We start from the raw sequence: 18,297 nt of genomic DNA on the forward strand, positions 1-18,297 counted from the left end.
CTTGAATGCTGCAGGGTCCCCAGTCTGGCATTTTCCCCCGTGCTAGACAATGTGCATTCACTGCTGGAGTCTCTGTTAAGCCTCCGTCCCCCAGACCTGCTGGCTCCTGGTACACGGCCGACACAGAGGTGCCTTTGTGAGTGTAATTACCTTTCCCTGTATTAGAAATAGTCTGTTTAGAGCTGTGTTTGCAGGTACAGCTAGAAAAAGCAGGAATTAGCATGCGAAAAGACCTGCCCTGGCCCTGACTTCTTTATCAGCACCATCCTTCAGGGCTGTTTTTTCCCCACTTTGGATTGATTGGGCAGGTGATTTACCATCTAAGATGAAGAGTTTTAAAAGAAGAAAAAGAGATATTGGAAATTGCTGTGCATGTGTTACAGTGAGAGAGAGAGAGAGAGAGAGAAAGAAAGAGAGGTAGAAATCCTGTTATGTTATATCTATTGGCAACTTCATGCCAGGCAGAGCTGGAAAAATAAACTTGAGGGACTACAGCAACTTGAGAATTGATTAAAGCTTCCTTGGACTTTGAGCACAGTGTCCACATCAAAAAGGCATGAGAAGCAAAATAAATGATTCTTTTGCCATGATGATTCTGCCACCAGACTCTCTAAGCCTGTCTAATTGCCCTGTGTCAATTGTGGACTGTTAACTTGAAGTTAACTGAGGCCTGCTCTTAAAATAGCTTTTCTAGACCTTAAGTAGAATAATGACAGAGAGACTTTAGCATGATATAGAATTGGAATGGAGGCAGAGTTGATAATTAACTACATCGAAGTTTTGATTCAAGTTTATACATAGGTCTACCCTGAGATGACTTTTGTTGTCCCTGTCTGGATATTAGTGTGACTTTTATTTAAAAAGAACCCCCAAATTTCTCATCTTTAAAGTATTGAATGAATAGAAAGAGATTAGAGGCTTGTATTTTGCATTTATTAATTTTCCTCAAGTGCTTGTGGTATGTACTGAGGAAATTCAGGGCCAATCCAGGAATGTTTAAGGGCAGAGCTGCTTAGAAAATGAGTAAAAAAAAAAAATACTCAAAGCAGGAAAACGTGGGGATTTTCTTAAATGGCAAGAATGCTTAAAGGCTTTTTTTAAGTGGCACACCTTTGTAACTTATTAATTATTAAATGGCCAAAGTAATATTTTTGTGTTATTGATGGAGGTCTAGGGCATGGAATGTTTCCTTTGTTATAAAGTTGCCTGTTCAGAATGGCTGATCACTTAGTAAAAATTGTACTTGGGACAAGTAGAATTCAAGTCAAACAGGTTTGTGTTTTGCTGTAGTACTGGAGAATGGGTGTTCACCACAAAGTAAAGGATTTATCAAAGAATCCGGGAGAGAAACATTTTCACACTTGGAACTTTAAGTCTTTTTAACATCCTGCTTCCCTTTTCATTGTGCAAGAGCAACAGGTCAGGTATTGCCTAAGGCAGTCTTAAAATTGGCACCTGCCTTTATGCCTAAGACCTAAAGGAAGTGGTGGGGAAAAGGAGGCCAGGGAAATTTAATAAGTCTGCATCTTTCCTTGGGAATTGAGCTTTGATACCTACGGTGCAAGAGAGGGAAGGACCACCTCCTGATTCTACTGCGAGACATATTTGCTGCAGGGAGACACCAGAGCAGGTGCCAGGAGAGGCAAGGAGATACAGCCCTCCAGGTGAACACATTTGTGTCCCTTAATGTTTATAATGCACTGGATATCTTACAAGGACTTTCACTTGTATTACTTCATTCATTTCCAAAGTTTCAGTTGCCCCAGTCACCTGAAGAAGGTGGCCTTTGGTATTTTTGTCAGCTGAGGAAGGTTCTGGTGTTGATTTCTACAAATGCTTATCACATGGGTGGGGTGACAGGATAATCATACCGGGTGAAAGTTCTTTTGCTTCCTTGACTTTTCCATTTCTTCCTTTTCCTCAGATAATCAGGCACCAAAAACGTCTTACATATCCTAACATTTGTTCTAGTCTCCATAAACACTTTGACCACATTGCTTGATTCCTGGAAAATGAAATACAACCTATTTCTAGGCATTTTTCCTTTAGTGTTGCACAAGGCAGTTCTACCCTTTTCTCGGGGTTTTATAGAGAGAGATATTAAAGTGTTTGTATATTTTGTTTTTGATCAAGCCATTTTTCTTCTCAGCCATGTAGAGGTGTTTTCCAGCATCTCCTGAAGTACATCTCACATCTCTTGTAGATGCCTCTGTAACAGGGATACATGATGACTGTCATGATTTCAGGCAAGGAAGAAGGCGGAGGCTCTAAGAAGGTGGAACACTTGTGGGTTCCACCCACAAGAAATCCAGCTGATTCTTCATGTGCCTTTACTCTTGCTGTGTGTCAGGGATGTTTATAATTTCAGGTCATGTCTTCCCTTGGCCTTCTGATCATAGTGAAGCCACATAGCATAAGACAGGTTAATCTGTTTTTCCTTCTCCCCTCATCCCCTTTTTTTAACTTTAATGTTTCAGTACAAAATTAGTGTCTGTTTCCTCCTATATTTTCTTATTTCTCCAACAAATAATATATCTTTTTTTGAAAAGCTAAAAGTGTCCAGATGCGGTGGCTCATGCCTGTAATCCCAGCACTTTGGGAGGCCGAGACCAGTGGATCACCTGAGGTCAGGAGTTCGAAACCAGCCTGCCCAACATGGCGAAACCCCATCTCTACTAAAAATACAAAAAATTAGCCAGGTGTGGTGGCAGGTGCCTGTAATCCCAGCTACTCGGGAGTCTCAGGCAGGAGATTTGCTGGAATCCAAGAGGCAGACCTTACAGTGAGCCAACATTGTGCCACTGCACTCCAGCCTGGGCAACAAGAGCGAAACTCCACCTCAATAAATAACTAACTAAATAAATAAATAAAGCTAAAAGCTTGGTTTTAGTTTCTGATATATTTTTCCAAGAAATAAGTTAATGTTATTTTATTTATTTATTTTATTAATACGGAGTCTTACTTTGTTGCCCTGGCTGGAGTGCAATGGAGCGATCCCAGCTCACTGCGACCTCCACCTCCTGGACTCAAGCGATTCTCCTGCCTTAGCCTCCCAAGTAGCTGTGATTACGGCCACCCATCATCACACCAGCTAATTTTTGTATTTTTAGTAGAGATGGGGTTTTACTATGTTGACCAGGCTGGTCTTGAACTCCTGACTCAAGTGGTCTGCCCACCTTGGCCTCCTCGTGTTGAGATTACAGACAGGAGCCACAGTATGCCTGGCCACGTTAATTTTCTTACAGAAATCCGACAACATATCCCAAAGCCTCGTATTTCTCTTTTTAGGTGTGGGTTTTTTTTTCCAGAATTAGCAAAGCAAAATCTGTGTCATTAGTAACATGTCTTAGACTCCACTGCAAGCCACAAATTTTGCCAAGTATTTTATAAATGAAATCAGACAATAGTTTCTGGTCCCTGGTTGTTTACACTCTGAAATAGAGAACACTGACATAGGCAGATGTGGCAGATGCAGGGGCATGAAGAAGATTCAGAATAGTATTAAGAAAGGGTAGATAATGTGGAGCAATGTAGAATCTACTTTTTGTCTATCTTCTGGTTAAAAGATCCTCAGTGGAAAGGGTGGTATTTGGGGTTGAAATGAATGAAGAGGTAGTATTTAAAAGGTTAATGTTCCCAGCTTAACAGTCATCAAAGAAGATGTAGAGTGACAGGTGTGCCTTGATTGATTAGATGAATGGGGCATTGAGTAGCTTTATGGGGAAAGCATCAGGCTGGCCAGAGAGAGGAAACTGGGAAAGTGAAGGCCTTACAAAGCTTTGGTAAGAGTGGGCATATTGGGCCTAATCTACATGACAGCCAGGACCAAAGAGTGCAGTATTTATTTTGAAACAATGAATAGAAACGAAATTTAGGCAAATTGGCTAAGAAAAGAGGTATTAGATCATAATACCAAAATGGCCCCCCAAAAAACCCAAAACAAACAAAAAACATACACTATGTATTTAAGAAGAAAAACCATAACCCAGAACCGCTCAAGCATGTTCTTATCTATGGAATGGTCATTAATATTTCTATTGATGGAAATGCTCCAATACATTTACAGTACTTGTAGAGGTTATCTCTGGCTGTTGAAAATTATGAGCAACTAAAACTTTTAATGCTTTTCTGTCTGTTCTATAATAAGTACTCAGTATCTTATAATAAGGAAAAAAATCTTAAAAGGGAAAATACCAGCAAAGAAAATGAGAGCACAGACTAAAGCTTGGCTGTAAGATGCAAACATTGGGAAATGTGGTTGAAGGTAAAAACTAATAGAGTATGAAGCAAAATTTGTGGGAAGAATTATACCAACCTAAAAAATTATTCCAAAGTGATTTTTTTTAGGAAGTCAGTAATATGGATTTTTTTTTTTTTTGAGACAGAGTCTCGCTCTGTCGCCAGGCACCAGGCTGGAGTGCAGTAAAACGATCTCAGCTCACTGCAACCTCCGCCTCCTGGGTTCAAGCAATTCTCCTGCCTCAGCCTCCTTGGTACCTGGATATGGAGATTTTTTACTATACTGAGGGAGCCAGACCTGAGATTTAAGTGATTGTCATTTGAGTTGATTATTTGATGTCTAAATTGAGTATCTTCTTGACTGAGTCTACATATGGGTGAATAGCTAGCAACACTTAAGAGAAAGCTTGGGGACAAAAAGGGAAAAGGAAGGAAAAGCAAACTAAATAGTAATACTGTTACCCTTGCACAATAACTGCCCGAATTATAACTTTAAAAAAAACATTGTAAGAAAAGGATTGGATATTAGACACAGATGCTAACATTAATACTGTACTTCTTCCTTTTGAAAGAGCTGGGAGAAGTGGAAAAAACTCTTAGAGTCCTGAGTTTTGGACTTGTCTCTGGAACCACATCCAGGGTGCCCTCTGAACAAGCCAAGGGCATAGCCCTCAGTAAATGTGCCATTGATAGATTACCTGTACAGGACATTAGTTTGCAGATGCCTAATATGAGTAGCTTGGGTGCAGTGGATGTTGTCATCATTCTTTTTGTTTGTTTGTTTTATTTTTTGTTGACACAGAGTCTCGCTCTGTCGCCAGGTTGGAGTGCAGTAGTGCAATCTCAGCTCACTGTAACCTCCAACTCAAGCGATTCTCCTGCCTTGGCCTCCGAGTAGCTGGGATTACATGCACATGGCACCACGCCCAGCTAATTTTTGTATTTTTTAGTAGAGACGGGGTTTCTCCTGACCTCATGATTTGCCGGCCTTGGCCTACCAAAGTGCTGGGATTACAGATGTGAGCCATTGCGCTTGGCCGTGATTCTAAATTTAATTAACCATATAACGGTTTGGGAGTGGGCAAGATACAGAAGTCTGAGCCGGTAGGCAGTATATGAGGTAGATGAGTGCTTCTTTGAATACCTGTGTACACAGACTAAACAGAGGCATACTTATGCATCCATGGGTGAGTTGACTGAGAAAGAGTCAACATGACAGAATCCAGATTCCAAGCATTTGTTCTGGTTGGAAGGATGAGCCAAACTAGGATGCAACTTAATAGGATTAAATCTGATGTCCTGCCTGTGTTACTTGTGTCAGGCAGGACATCAGGTTAAGTTATAGTAGACTTGCATTAATAGTAGTTCATATGAAAAAAGACTAAGGGTTTTAGTACCCACAAGCTGAGTTTGAGTCAGGAGTGAGATGTGGGTGTCAGGAAAACAAAGGCTGCAGTAACAGATATGTAGTGTTAAAGAACTTTGACAGTTTGGAGCATCAGTCAGAAATACCGAAGATCCAGCATTACTAGGCCTCAGTAAATGTCACTGGGTGTGGCTAGATCTGTTGACTCTGGGTGGATTCATTATTTTCTTTTGGGAATCTCTGTATCTGGTGGAAATTTTTAGTTATTAGAAATCTGTGAAAGAAATGTTATTAAATCATTGCTTGTTGAAAAGGGATGATTTCCTTCCCATTCAGCCTATCTAAAACACCATATATGTGTTGTGGTTTTCATTATAATATATCATATTTCTGGGCACTCATCAATTCATTGGGCCTCTGCAAGGCATTATGTTGGCAACAGAAACTATTTGTTAAAGACTTTGCTGTAGGAACTGATTGATTGTTCTACACACAGCTCTAAAATGTATCCAGATTATTATGAATATTTCAAGGCTTTAGAGCAGGTATTTATCAATGTTTCATAAACCCTGGGTGGCAAGTAAGTAAGTATGTAAGTAAATTAGAAGGATCCAAGAACTCCCTGCAAAGATATAATTTTTTATGTATGTGTAATTTCTTTCTGGGAAAGATTACAAACAATACAAAAAGCAAACCCCTTTTCCCTCCACCTATGTAATTTGTCTACTTCCTAATGTGTAAACAAAGAGGCATCTTGACTGCTGTTACCCATCTTTGGTCAGACCAGAGAACAGATCTTTCTCGAAATGCTAGTGACTTGCCACCAATAGGGATTTAAAAGGATGTCACAGGCAGAGTTCCAATAAGGTTTTAATTGAAGTTTTAGTATTAGAATAAATGAGAACCACCACCCTCCTTCCTCCCAGCACACAACAAAACTAGTTTTTGTTATAAAAACAAAGTTTAGATGTATTACTTGGAGAATTTGGGTTATTTTTTTCTGTTCCCCTTTCAAAGTGTGAGTACAAATTTGGTCTTCTCCAGGAATATTTTGTTCTGAGGTGAGTTCCAAAGAAGCTTGATCTCCTCAATGGGATATGTGTTTCATGTGGTTTTTCTTCCTTTGCAAATGTGCAGGGTGCCAAAGCATGCTTTCTGCGGGACATTCCTTTCTCGGCCATCTACTTTCCATGCTATGCTCATGTGAAGGCTTCCTTTGCAAATGAAGATGGGCAGGTTAGCCCAGGAAGCCTGCTCTTAGCTGGTGCCATAGCTGGTGAGTGTCCCCCATGGAGTTCTGTTATTTCCCCAACCCTTGTCGCCCCCTTCCCCAGCTGCATGCTACTACAGTGAAATTTTTTGCTGAATGTTCTGGACAGGGTGCATGTAAGTCGGCTAGAGATTGCTCTGAAGAACTACTAAAAAAAAGGAAAAAAATTAACCTTCATTCTGGCAGATGAGATTATTAGAAAAGCTTAATTTCTTAACTCTAGAAAAGGCTCACTAAATCTTGGCTTACTTTGTGGTATGTGGAGCTCCAATTCAAGTTCCATATCATTTCATAGTCTCACTGCATAGCATAAGAATGATAACTGTTTAGCCAGAAGTTTTTAAAGATTTGAATACGTGTATCATAAAGATGTCTAAACAAAATAGTGCATAAAAGCGTGTCCAGAACTTAAATAATAGAGAAAAGAAATGTAGTAGAACCAGAAAAGAACTGGGCCAATTAGAGACACCTGTTTCCTCCTTGTGTTATGGGGGGATGGTGGTAATTAAATCACAGATGGAAATAACTATCTTCTCTTTTTCAGTGCTCCATTGAAAACATCAATAGAAAATACTTAGCCATGCCAGGGATCAGTTCATTCTTTGCTGCTCCTTCTTGTCCAGGGACCCCAAAAGCAGGAACAATCTGGATTAACTCTCCAAGTGGTCACATTTAATGAGTTAACAAACTCTGAGGTGGTCCAGGATGCCTGGATGCAAACTTTTTGATACCTGTGCTACTCTCATCGGATATGTAACTAGTCTCCATGCTTTTCTCAAAGACAGCATGAGAACAACTCCCAGCTTTGGGAAGTTGTTTGCTGTTTTGTGCACACCCCACTTACCCTGGCTACAGCTTGGGGAACCCTTGGACACAGGAACCTGTGTAGCTTCTCCTTAATTCTTAATCCCTTTTCTTCAAAGGCAGTGATACTGGTATATAAGGCAGGGTTGCTCTTTCCTGGCTTCTTGGAAACCCCAGTTATATTAGCAGCAATGATACCACTGTATCTGTATCAAGAAATCATGATTTCAGGACTTGAGTATAAAATTCCCAATTTTAATTCTAGCTTGATTCATGGTGGCCTATATGTCATTTCTCATATATGTGTAAATGAGAAAATGTTTTGAATCAAAGGGTTATAATTTATTTGAAATTATTTCCTTGAAATAAAGTAGGATCTAATGAGAATAACTAAGTACTGCTTATTAGTGTGTGACCGTGGGCAAGTTACTTCACTTCTCATAAGCCTTGGTTTCCTCAGCCATAAATGGAGATCATAACTGTACCTACTACAGAGTGTGTGTGAGGCCCAAATGAGAGCATCCTTGTGAAAGACTTGGCATCGTTCTTAGCATATAGTAAATCTTCAGTAAACATTAGCCAAGTATTATATTGAATCCAAAAGAATCTGTCTCTCAATCACTCCAAAAAATAAACTGTGAAATTAGAAGTTAAGTAGTAGAGCTCAGATCAAGGTCCAGGACTCTTTCCTAAGCCTCATTTTCCTCACACCATAAAAATATCATTTTTAACTCTTCTCTTGGAGAAGACGGCTACCCAGAAACGATTTTTATCTCTGGAGGGTAATCCATACTACAAGAGTTATAAAATGGCTGGTGAGATTTCTTGTGTTTAAGGTACATTTTCTTCCTTTTTAAAATGATTTTGAAAGTAATTTCACTCATTACAAAATATTTGGAAAGTATTAGAACAGGCAAATAACAAAAATATTATTTATTATTTTATTACTCTAAGATAATCATTGTTTAACATTTTTGCTCATTTCCCCCCATTTACACTTTGTGTAAACAGTTTTCACTTAGCGTTGGATCTTAAGCATTGTTACCCATCATAACAAAGCAGTTAATGACACATGCTTGTGGAGTTGGACTACCCAAGTGCAAATCCAGTGTTTCCACTCTGTGTGAGCTCCACACGCTTGTCAGTCCGTCTCTGCCATTTTTCCACCTGCATTTGGAGATAAGAATAATCTTACTTTACAAGATTATTCTGAGGATTAAGTGATTCAATAGATGTAAAGATCTAAAATAGTGCCTGCTATATACTAAGTATTCAATAATAATAGTAATTTATTCGATATTATTTAAAGCTTTCCAAACATAGTTTCTAATTGCTGCATCTTATCTGTTTCTCAATTTTAGATATTTTTTTTTCCAAAAAATTTTAAATAGCTGGTAGTATGCTTAAAGGCTTTTCCCTTACTTTGAATTTTTTTTTTTTTTTTAAGAGAAATAGATTATTTGAAGGGAGTTTGCTGGTAAAAAGTATGGTTGTTTTTCAGCCATTGCCCATTATTCTTGAGAGTTTGAAGTTGTTGACATACCTATGCTGATGTTAGTTCAGCCCTCTCGCCATCCTGTTGTCTTTATAAATGCCTTCTGTATTCGTTATCTATTATTGCATGCCAAATTCCCTCAAAACTTCATCAGCTTAACACAACTAATATTTATTTTCTCACAGTTTCTTTGAGTCAGGAAACAGGTGTGGGGTGGGAGCAGCTCACTGGCTGCCTCTGGCTCCAGGTCTGTCATGAAGTTGCAGTCACAATGGCAGCCAGGCTTGACTGACATTGGAGAAGCCACTTTCAAGATGGCTCAGGGACACAGCTATTTAGAGGAGGCCTCAGTTCCTTGCCATGTGGTCCTCTCCATAGGTCAGCTTGGATATCCTCACAACATGGGCGCTGACTTCCCCAGAGCAAAGTCTGGGAGAGAGAGAGAAAGCAAGGTGGAAGCTGTAGTGTCTTCTATGACTTCGCCTCAAGATGACAGAGAAGCAGAGGCATGAATGTCATCAGTGCAGATCCTTGAGGGCCATTTGGGGAGCTAGCTGCCACACTTAGTATAGCGCACTGACTTTTTTTTTGTTTTTTTTTTTAATACTTTAAGTTCTGGGATACATGTGCAGAACATGCAGGTTTGTTACATAGGCATACATGTGCCATGGTGGTTTGCAGCACCCATCAACCCATCATCTAGGTTTTAAGTCCTGCATATGTTAGGTGTTTATCCTGAAGAGCATTGACTATTATTATCCACCTTCCTCCTGATTCCCCCTTTCTGGTAAAATGGGAAAAGACCGAATTTGCCCTGTTGATTTTAGTCTTCAAAGCGTGAATAAGCTACAAAGCTTGATGGTCTTTTGTATAATGTGAAGTAAGCTACTTTCTTAATTTAGTAACAGATATCAGAAGCCAGTGGCCAATGTCATAGCTACCAGTCCAGTTAAAGTTAGGAATAAAACAAGGATGCCTCTCTCATCTTTGTTATTCAGCCTTATTTTGGAGATTCCAGTCAGCATGGTAAAATAAAAAAGCTATAAATAAAAGAAGAAAGGAAGCAATCATTATTTATATTTGATTGTTTACCTGAAAATCAAAATGAAAATATCTAAGAAATATATTAGAATTAGTTAAAAAAAGATTAATAATGCATTTTGTTATAAGGTAAATATAAAAATATCTATATTCAGTGAACAGGAGTGTTGTCATGATGTGAGCAGGGCTGAGTGTGGAACCTTGCTGGGATGCTCAGGCAGAGCTAAGTTCAGCGTGAAGAAGGGCAAGCAGACTTCTGTGCCCTGTGCGACCCCAAGAAGGGCAGTAAGCAGGCACCAAAGTGTGCTGACCCTCAATGGGCTGTTGGGGGAAGGATAGATCAGGTCCCCACATTCACTTCGTGGTTACTAAGAAAAGCAAAGGCATTTCCTAGGGAGAGGATACATGGTATTCAGAGAATCCCAGAAAGTACTAGGAGAAAAGCTTCTTTCAAAATATAAAAATCCTCCTTTTTTAGATGGAGTTTCAGGCAACTACAATGAATAATTATTGGCTCCTAACTTATAAAACAAAAATGTCTCATGACTATTTTTATTTGTACCATGTTTAAAAATTGATCACTTATACAGAAAATATTTTTTGCTGAACATCAGCCTGTTATAAATAATACAGATCTGTGATTAAATGAATATGACCACACTTTCTATGTTTTGTAGTAATTTCAATTATTCACTTTTTTCTTTCTAAAAATTTGATTATTCTTGAGGTTAGATTGTTTTCATTATATGTAGCCTTTAGCAAAAGTGGTTATTAGTACCCTCACCTAGAGACTATGGGGTTTTGGTCATTTTGGTTTTTGTTTGTTTGTTTTTTAGTTTACGTATCTAGTTATAAACTGGGACTATATTTAAATACTGGAACATCTACTCCCTTATTTCACAGGATAGAACAAAACTAACCAACTTTTGAATTCATGTTCATTGGCCAAAGAACCTCAGCTTTGTTAGAAAGTGAAGACCAAAGCAGGGATCCTGAAATTTAAGAAATCAAATTCTAATTCTCTATAATTAACATGGTGCTTTTTCATTAATGTAGGGCATTTCAATATGCCTGATGAATAATACCAAATAAAATACATCTAATACTACTAAAATTTATAGACTCCTCTATGATACCAGATGATTCTTATCAGAGTGGTAAGATAGAGGAGCAGGTCAAACTGTAGTGATGGTCTCACCTTTTAATTAATTAGCTTGACATTAAGTTGTAATACAGAAATATCTTTAAAAGCTGTTCCAATACACAGAAGTGGAAGTGTGTTATGCATGTGTGATCATGATGCTTTTGCAAACATTAGATTGTGTGTTATGAGAAAAGTACTCTTGGTACAAATTTGTTAATTATGTGGACATAAAGCCTAAGTTATAATAGTTTAAAAGCAGTCCTTAAATCCTTAAAAAAAAAAAATGGAGAAATTGGATCAAGACAATGGACTGAGCATATTCATCCATCTCGCCTATCTTCCCAAATGCCTTAAAATGTCAGGAAGAGCTTTTTTTAAAAATGCCTTATTGGCACTAGAAAATGTTAGCACTGGTCCTCAGTAGACAGGAAATAGCCATATTGACTTAAACTGGACTGAGAGATGCCACAGTCCAAAATACAGCAGGAGAAACTACCTCTAATGCAAAAGCATAACCAGAGAATGTTAACCTTTGAGTGAAGAATAGAATGCTTGGAGTGGAGGTGGAGGTTTTAGGGTAAATCACTAACATGAGTTAGTGAACTACACTTTTTGCCAGGCTTGATGCTCTCCTGGTTTTCATATGGAGCTTCAGGAGACAGTTGTATCCAAGTTAAAAGCTCAGAGCTGAATTCTAAAGAAAGAAATCACTTCCCTAGAGAGGATAAATATAAGGAATGCACAGAAAGCAGGGCAGAACTTAAGGTAATTCCAGACCTTTACCATAGATGTAGGAAAAAATAAACTGATGGCAGCTCTTCCCAAGAAGAATTTAAATTTAAAATAAATTATTCTACCCCCAAAGTGAAGTTCTCTACATTTCAGCAGTTTGGAAGTTTCACACCCTGCCAGCCTATCCTAACTCCTTGCACCCAGTTATAAAAAGCCCATAGATGACCCTTCTGTTCAGGAGAGAGACCTGTGGTGAAGCTTACCTAGAGTATGGTAGAACTCACCCACAACATTTGTATCTAATACTAATCTCCTGTCCTTTGAACAAGAATAATATCAATAGACAGCCAGAGGTCCTCAGACATGAAGGAACAACAATGTAAGTGAACAGAAGAATTAGAGAGAAAACAGGCAATTCAGGGGACAGAAGACAACTTTTAAGAACTATAATTAATTAATATAATTAGAGTCCTCAGATTTGAAAGAAATAATCAGCAAAGAAGCTTTCTTGAAAAGTAATAAAAAGATTGCCATAATTAAATATCAAGAAGTAGTTCTGAATGATAGAATGGATATGATCAAAGACCAAATTTAGACATCTGGAAAATAAAGAAATGAAAAAGAAAACACTGTAGAATGTAATATGTAGCAATAATATAGAGATAGAAAATGAGAAAATTGGAGATACTGGTAGAATTAATCCTGGAAGTCTAACATCTGTTACATAGGAGTTCCCTAGGGAAAAGTAGTAAGAAAAAGGAGAATAGAAAACAAATCAGTAGTAGAAGATTGACTTCTCGTCTTCTTATCTGTAATACTGGATACTTTGAAAATCCCAAGGATAAGATGCCTTGAGTGGTAATTATGTTCCTGGGCACACTAACACACAGGAGGGGGAGGGCAAATCTAAAGTTAGTTTTTCATATGCAAAGACTCAAAGCTTTCTTCCCAACAGACCTTCTCTGAAGCAATTAAAAATTGAATTTAAGAAGGAAGAAAATGTGGGATGAGATATATGAAACAGCAAATAGAAGTTAAACCTGTGGCAGGTCTCCGTTATTGCTGACTTATGTGTTCATGCACGAATGGTTGGTTTTGGGGAGGCTGACAAATGAAGGACAAAAGTGCCAGTGCGTCAAAGTCCTCTCCTTGCTGGAGGATGCAAATGCTAATTAGTTCCACACGTTGTAAATGTACACCTATGTAACAAATGCATGTAATGTTTATATTTAGTCAGGGAAGCGGTGGGGATCAAAAGGGAAATAACTGGAAGCAGAGAAAAAGCATCGGATGGCAGAAATAAGTCTAATATCCACAAGCACTGTAAATGAATTCAGTACCGCTAGTAATAACAAACACTTTGAGATGAGTTTTGAAAGAAAATCTAGTCATAAGAAGTTTCAGAAAAGTGTCATAGAAAGACTGAAAGACAACTGATTGAAAAATATGTCCCAGACAAATATCAACCATAAGCAAGTAACAATATTAATGCCATACTAAATGGAACACAGGGTTTCAAAATAGTGTTTAGAAGCACAGAGGCATATTTTATAAAAGGTAAAATTCACTATCTGAAGATGCCATCAACTTCTATGTAATGTCAATATATAATGTCTTCTCTCAGCTAAAAAGTATGAAGAAAATGTGATATTTTCTCATCCCTAATGAAAAACTGTGTCACACTGCTTTTAGAAGCTGACATATGAAGTAGATAATATAGATAGAGATGCAAAGGGGATTTGGAAAACAGCCTTGATCCAAAATAAATAGATATTAACCTTTGTATTCAATAAAAAGAAAAGCACTTTTCTTATAAATACAAATGGGATATTTATAAAAATTAACAGTGACTTGTGCCCTAAAGCTGTATTGTGCCAGTCATGTTTTCTTTTTGTTGTAAATGATATTCTACTCTAGCTAAGTCCCTGTTTGAAGACTTGTAATTTTTTAATTGGTTGAGACATGCCCCAAGTTACTCTTGTCACAGAGGTGGTGGACGACCCCCGGGTCTCTATATTTGTCTTGTCATTGGAGAATCAAGCTAGCTACGAGTCCCTTTCCTGCTGAGGGACCTAGAGAAAGCATCTCATTTCGCAGTCTCCTCTTGCTCCTCTGTCTTTAGGAATAGAGAAAATTCAGACCACTTGATCAGCACTGTCTTAGCCTTTTGGAATCCAGAAGAGAGTAGGCAGATCTGCCAGGTGTCCTTGCCAACCCTGTCCCCCAAAATTGGCAGCTCTCTGGTGACCAAGCTCTTGCCAGTATCTGCTGCTTTCCTGGCCTTGCTTTAAGGCAGCCTGGTGCAGTTCTCCAGGTTAACTTGGCAAATCCCCACACTGGAAATCTCCTGTCCACCAAGAGATCCACGATTCCTTTTAGGCCCTACCAGATACCTGCCTAGGAGAGATGGGAGCTGACAATGGAGATGATGGGAGTTATGTTCAAGTCGCCATATTCCAGCAGCCCCCACAACTCCTATCAGTTTTGCCAGGCAACTTAGTAAGTGGCATATCTGTTTCTTTTGACATTTTTGTATTCCACTAATCAGTGTTCTTTCATACCTGCTCCCTCCACCCTCAATATCTCTGTTTTCATAACCAAGAACAGTTTATGAAAAGTACCCTGGCCAAAGGGAACTTTTTGACCATTTTGTTGCTTTTATGTCTTTCACAGTCACACTGTGATATGCTTGCCCACCATTGCAAGGCGGATTTTATTTCATGTCTAAAGCAGGCTGTCTTGCTAAACTCTTTCTAAACCAGGAAGTAAAACAAAATCAGTGGTGTGAACACAGTGGGTTTCTAAGCATTTTTCATGTTTCCTTCCATTATGTTGGAGGATAAATTCCTGGCCCAAAGTTAGAATAATTCCTACAAACGAATAGGAATTTCAGTGTGACTTATCCAGTGAAGCATTTGATATAATAAAGTAAGCTTTTTGCAGCGGAATTGTGATGCATTTTATAAAATCTCTTGAGGTTAATGTTTGAGGAGCTAGATAAAGATGGAAGAGATTCTCCTTGAGTAATATAAATGCAAGCATGTAGTATGCAGATTTACACCCCCGCCTTCCAACTCACTGTAACTTTAAAGCTGTCTGTTAGAAGGATGAAATGTAGTTGTGAGCCAGACCATGTTGGTTTGGACAGAAATTCTTACAGAATTATTAAGCCTTAAAAAAAGCAAAGGAGATTTATGCATCTGCATTTGACCAATTTGGTTTGGAATAGGTTCATAATGGAAAAGTAATAAAACCATAAGAGACAGTGTCTTCTGAGTACAGTCTCGCTTTTAAAAAATCTAAACATGGGCTGCCCCATTTTGGATACAGTGACTGTAGAAAAATTTCCCATTGGTAACTTTGGGAGGGTTTTCTGTTGTTGTTGTTCCTTTTTCATTGATTATGAGCCAGTATAAATTTTAAGCTCTCTGTCAAATATTTTTCTGGAGATGTCAGTCTTAGGAAAAAGAAATCCTTAAGTGTTATCTGTAGGAGTCTCCTTCTCCCAATTTCACCCCTCTCCCCACAACCTCCACCTCCCACCCCCCAACACACACACAGTGTTTTTTCAGCTATCAGTAAAGTCTTTTTCTGGTGTAACTGGAGAGGTTGGGGTTTGGAGAGTAGGGGGTGGTTGAATGTATGAGAGAAAGCACCTCCTGTCACTGCCAGCAGCCACATAAGACCATGAAGAGGAAGCACATAACAAGCTTCACCTCTGAAAAATCGGACCTAATAACTTTGCAAGATTTTGATTTCAACAGGAAAGAAAAAAAAAGAAAAGAAAAACCACTTTCTCCACTTATTCTCAACCACTTGAAGTCGTGTTATTGATAAACAATTTCTTTAAAATATTTAAAGATTTAAGAATAGAAACAAAGGAGATGAAGGCTGAGCGATTTGGGAAGGAAGGTGTGTGTTGGGTGGGGAGGGGTATAGGAGCGGCCATCCTTGCACACAAGAGAGTCACAGTTGTGCTCCCTTCCCGTGGAGGACAGTGAAATAGGCATTTTATTGCATCAGATTTTTAACTTTCTTTCCACGGCCAGCAGTTCAAAGCACAGTTATTTTTATATAGTGAGAATGTGACCAGACTGAGATGGTGTTGTGTCTCTCCTACAGGTATGCCTGCGGCATCTTTAGTGACCCCTGCTGATGTTATCAAGACGAGATTACAGGTGGCTGCCCGGGCTGGCCAAACCACTTACAGCGGAGTGATAGACTGCTTTAGAAAGATACTGCGGGAAGAAGGCCCAAAAGCTCTGTGGAAAGGAGCTGGTGGTATGGAAATAATTTGTTCTTAACTAACCCTTTGGTATCAGGTAAATTTTTTAAAAATCTAATTATATCTGTGATTTCCCCATTTTTTTAAAGCTCGTGTATTTCGATCCTCACCCCAGTTTGGCGTAACTTTGCTGACTTATGAATTGCTACAACGATGGTTCTACATTGATTTTGGAGGAGTGTAAGTATAATGCCAAATCTGCTGCTAAATTTTGGCTGCTTCTAATACTCTGTCATCATGGAGAAAGGTACATTAGTGTAGTCTCTATAATAAAATAGAAGAGAATTTAGGGAAATGTCAAAATCATGTTAACAAGGTCATTTCCAAGGGGAACATAAACTGATTAGAATGTATCAACCCCTTTACGTTACATATTTGAACAGGCTTTTGAATGTTATTTTTATCAAGTTAAAAACAAAACAAACACAAAACTCAGCTTCTTACTCTTGTTTCTCTTCTTTTAGAAAACCCATGGGATCAGAGCCAGTTCCTAAATCCAGGATCAACCTGCCTGCCCCGAATCCTGATCACGTTGGGGGCTACAAACTGGCAGTTGCTACATTTGCAGGGATTGAAAACAAATTTGGACTTTACCTACCTCTCTTCAAGCCGTCAGCATCTACCTCAAAGGCTATTGGTGGAGGCCCATAGAAAGACCAGCCCTGGGATAGTGCTGTCTTTTTGTGGGTACTACAGTAAAGAACATCTCCTGGGAGTGAAGCAACACTTCATACCTTTCACATCCATCTCTTGTTCAAATTCAAGCCCAGGCTTTTTATCATATGAAATCATTTATTTTCTGTGTGTTTTCTTAACCAGATCATTGTAAAATTATTCATAATGATTCTTTGGCCCTCTTCCCAGAAACCTTTGCATCTGACAATTGCTGGGATTTGGTCAACACTAACATGATTTGGGGAAAGGAGCAAGTCAGAATAGAAATTACTACTCCCCTCCTTGAACTAGGATTGTAGTCCCAAAAAGGCTACTGTAAGGCAATCACGGTGCTCCAAGCAGTATTCTGTGTGTGTGTTTTAAACTGGTAGGAAGCTGGATGCATGTTTATAAAAATAAAAACACTGGAAGAAATGAAAAAATATATGTCAGAAATATTCAGCCTGGCACAAATTCTTTCTCTGGATTATATTATGAAGGTTTTATGTGAAACATGCTTCTTTGTAATGAAAACCACATTGAAGATGTTTAGTAATCATATTCTGTTACTGGTACCAAGACTACCACTAGGGAAATGCCTTTGTACTTTAGGGAAGTACTTTTGGCATTTTATTATATAGACAGAAAAACTGAGATGTAGCCCCTCTCCTGGAAATATTAATTTTGAAAAACTGCTCATGTGATGCACATGTACTGATTACTGCCTGTTTTAATAAACACTCTTGAAAAATGCATGTTACCCTATTGCTGTCTGCCCCATTCCCCTCATCTCCCCATCACTGGCACCCATTTGCTTTTAAAATCCACTTTATCTTGAATCATGTAAGACAGATATATTCTGATACAAATATTTAATCCATGGTGCCTTGCATAATGGTCAGAGGCGCATGAGTTTGTGAAGGTGGAAATAAACTATTTGTAAAGTGATTGAGTTGTTTGCTCTTGTGCACGTTGCATGGTGAGAGGCTACAGTAATTGTCATTATTAGCCTAAGTGTTATTTTCAGGGGAATTTTACTGATATTGGCATGGATATATCCTCAGTATCTTTCAAGGTAATGTGTTCCCTCATTTTCATGGTTCAAAGTGAGTATAAGAAACTATATTTAACCATAGATAAGCAAAGAACTAGCAAACTGATACCTTCGTTCTAATCATTTCCAGTACATTCAGCAGTTTATCATGATGATGAAAGTCACATAGTTTAAGTTAGCCATGAAAACTGGCATGAAATTACAATTGTATTT

At 38.5% G+C, this 18,297-nt stretch overlaps 1 protein-coding gene across 8 annotated transcripts in view; it reads left to right on the forward strand.

Moving 5' to 3' along the window:
- The window catches only part of SLC25A13 (solute carrier family 25 member 13), a 210,676-nt gene extending 192,698 nt beyond the window's left edge, over nucleotides 1-17,978 (forward strand). For all 8 annotated transcript variants that reach the window (XM_054237282.2, XM_078342730.1, XM_078342732.1 and 5 more), the window contains 4 exons: nucleotides 6,743-6,881; nucleotides 16,214-16,372; nucleotides 16,466-16,556; nucleotides 16,841-17,978. In XM_054237282.2, coding sequence (XP_054093257.1) covers nucleotides 6,743-6,881; nucleotides 16,214-16,372; nucleotides 16,466-16,556; nucleotides 16,841-17,027 — 576 coding nt within the window. In that variant the 3' untranslated portion in view covers nucleotides 17,028-17,978. The remainder of the gene's footprint in view (nucleotides 1-6,742; nucleotides 6,882-16,213; nucleotides 16,373-16,465; nucleotides 16,557-16,840) is intronic.
- The last annotated feature ends 319 nt before the right edge of the window (nucleotides 17,979-18,297 follow it).

The sequence above is a fragment of the Callithrix jacchus genome, chromosome 11 (assembly GCF_049354715.1).
Source record: "Callithrix jacchus isolate 240 chromosome 11, calJac240_pri, whole genome shotgun sequence".
NCBI classification, from domain to species: Eukaryota; Metazoa; Chordata; class Mammalia; order Primates; family Cebidae; genus Callithrix; species Callithrix jacchus.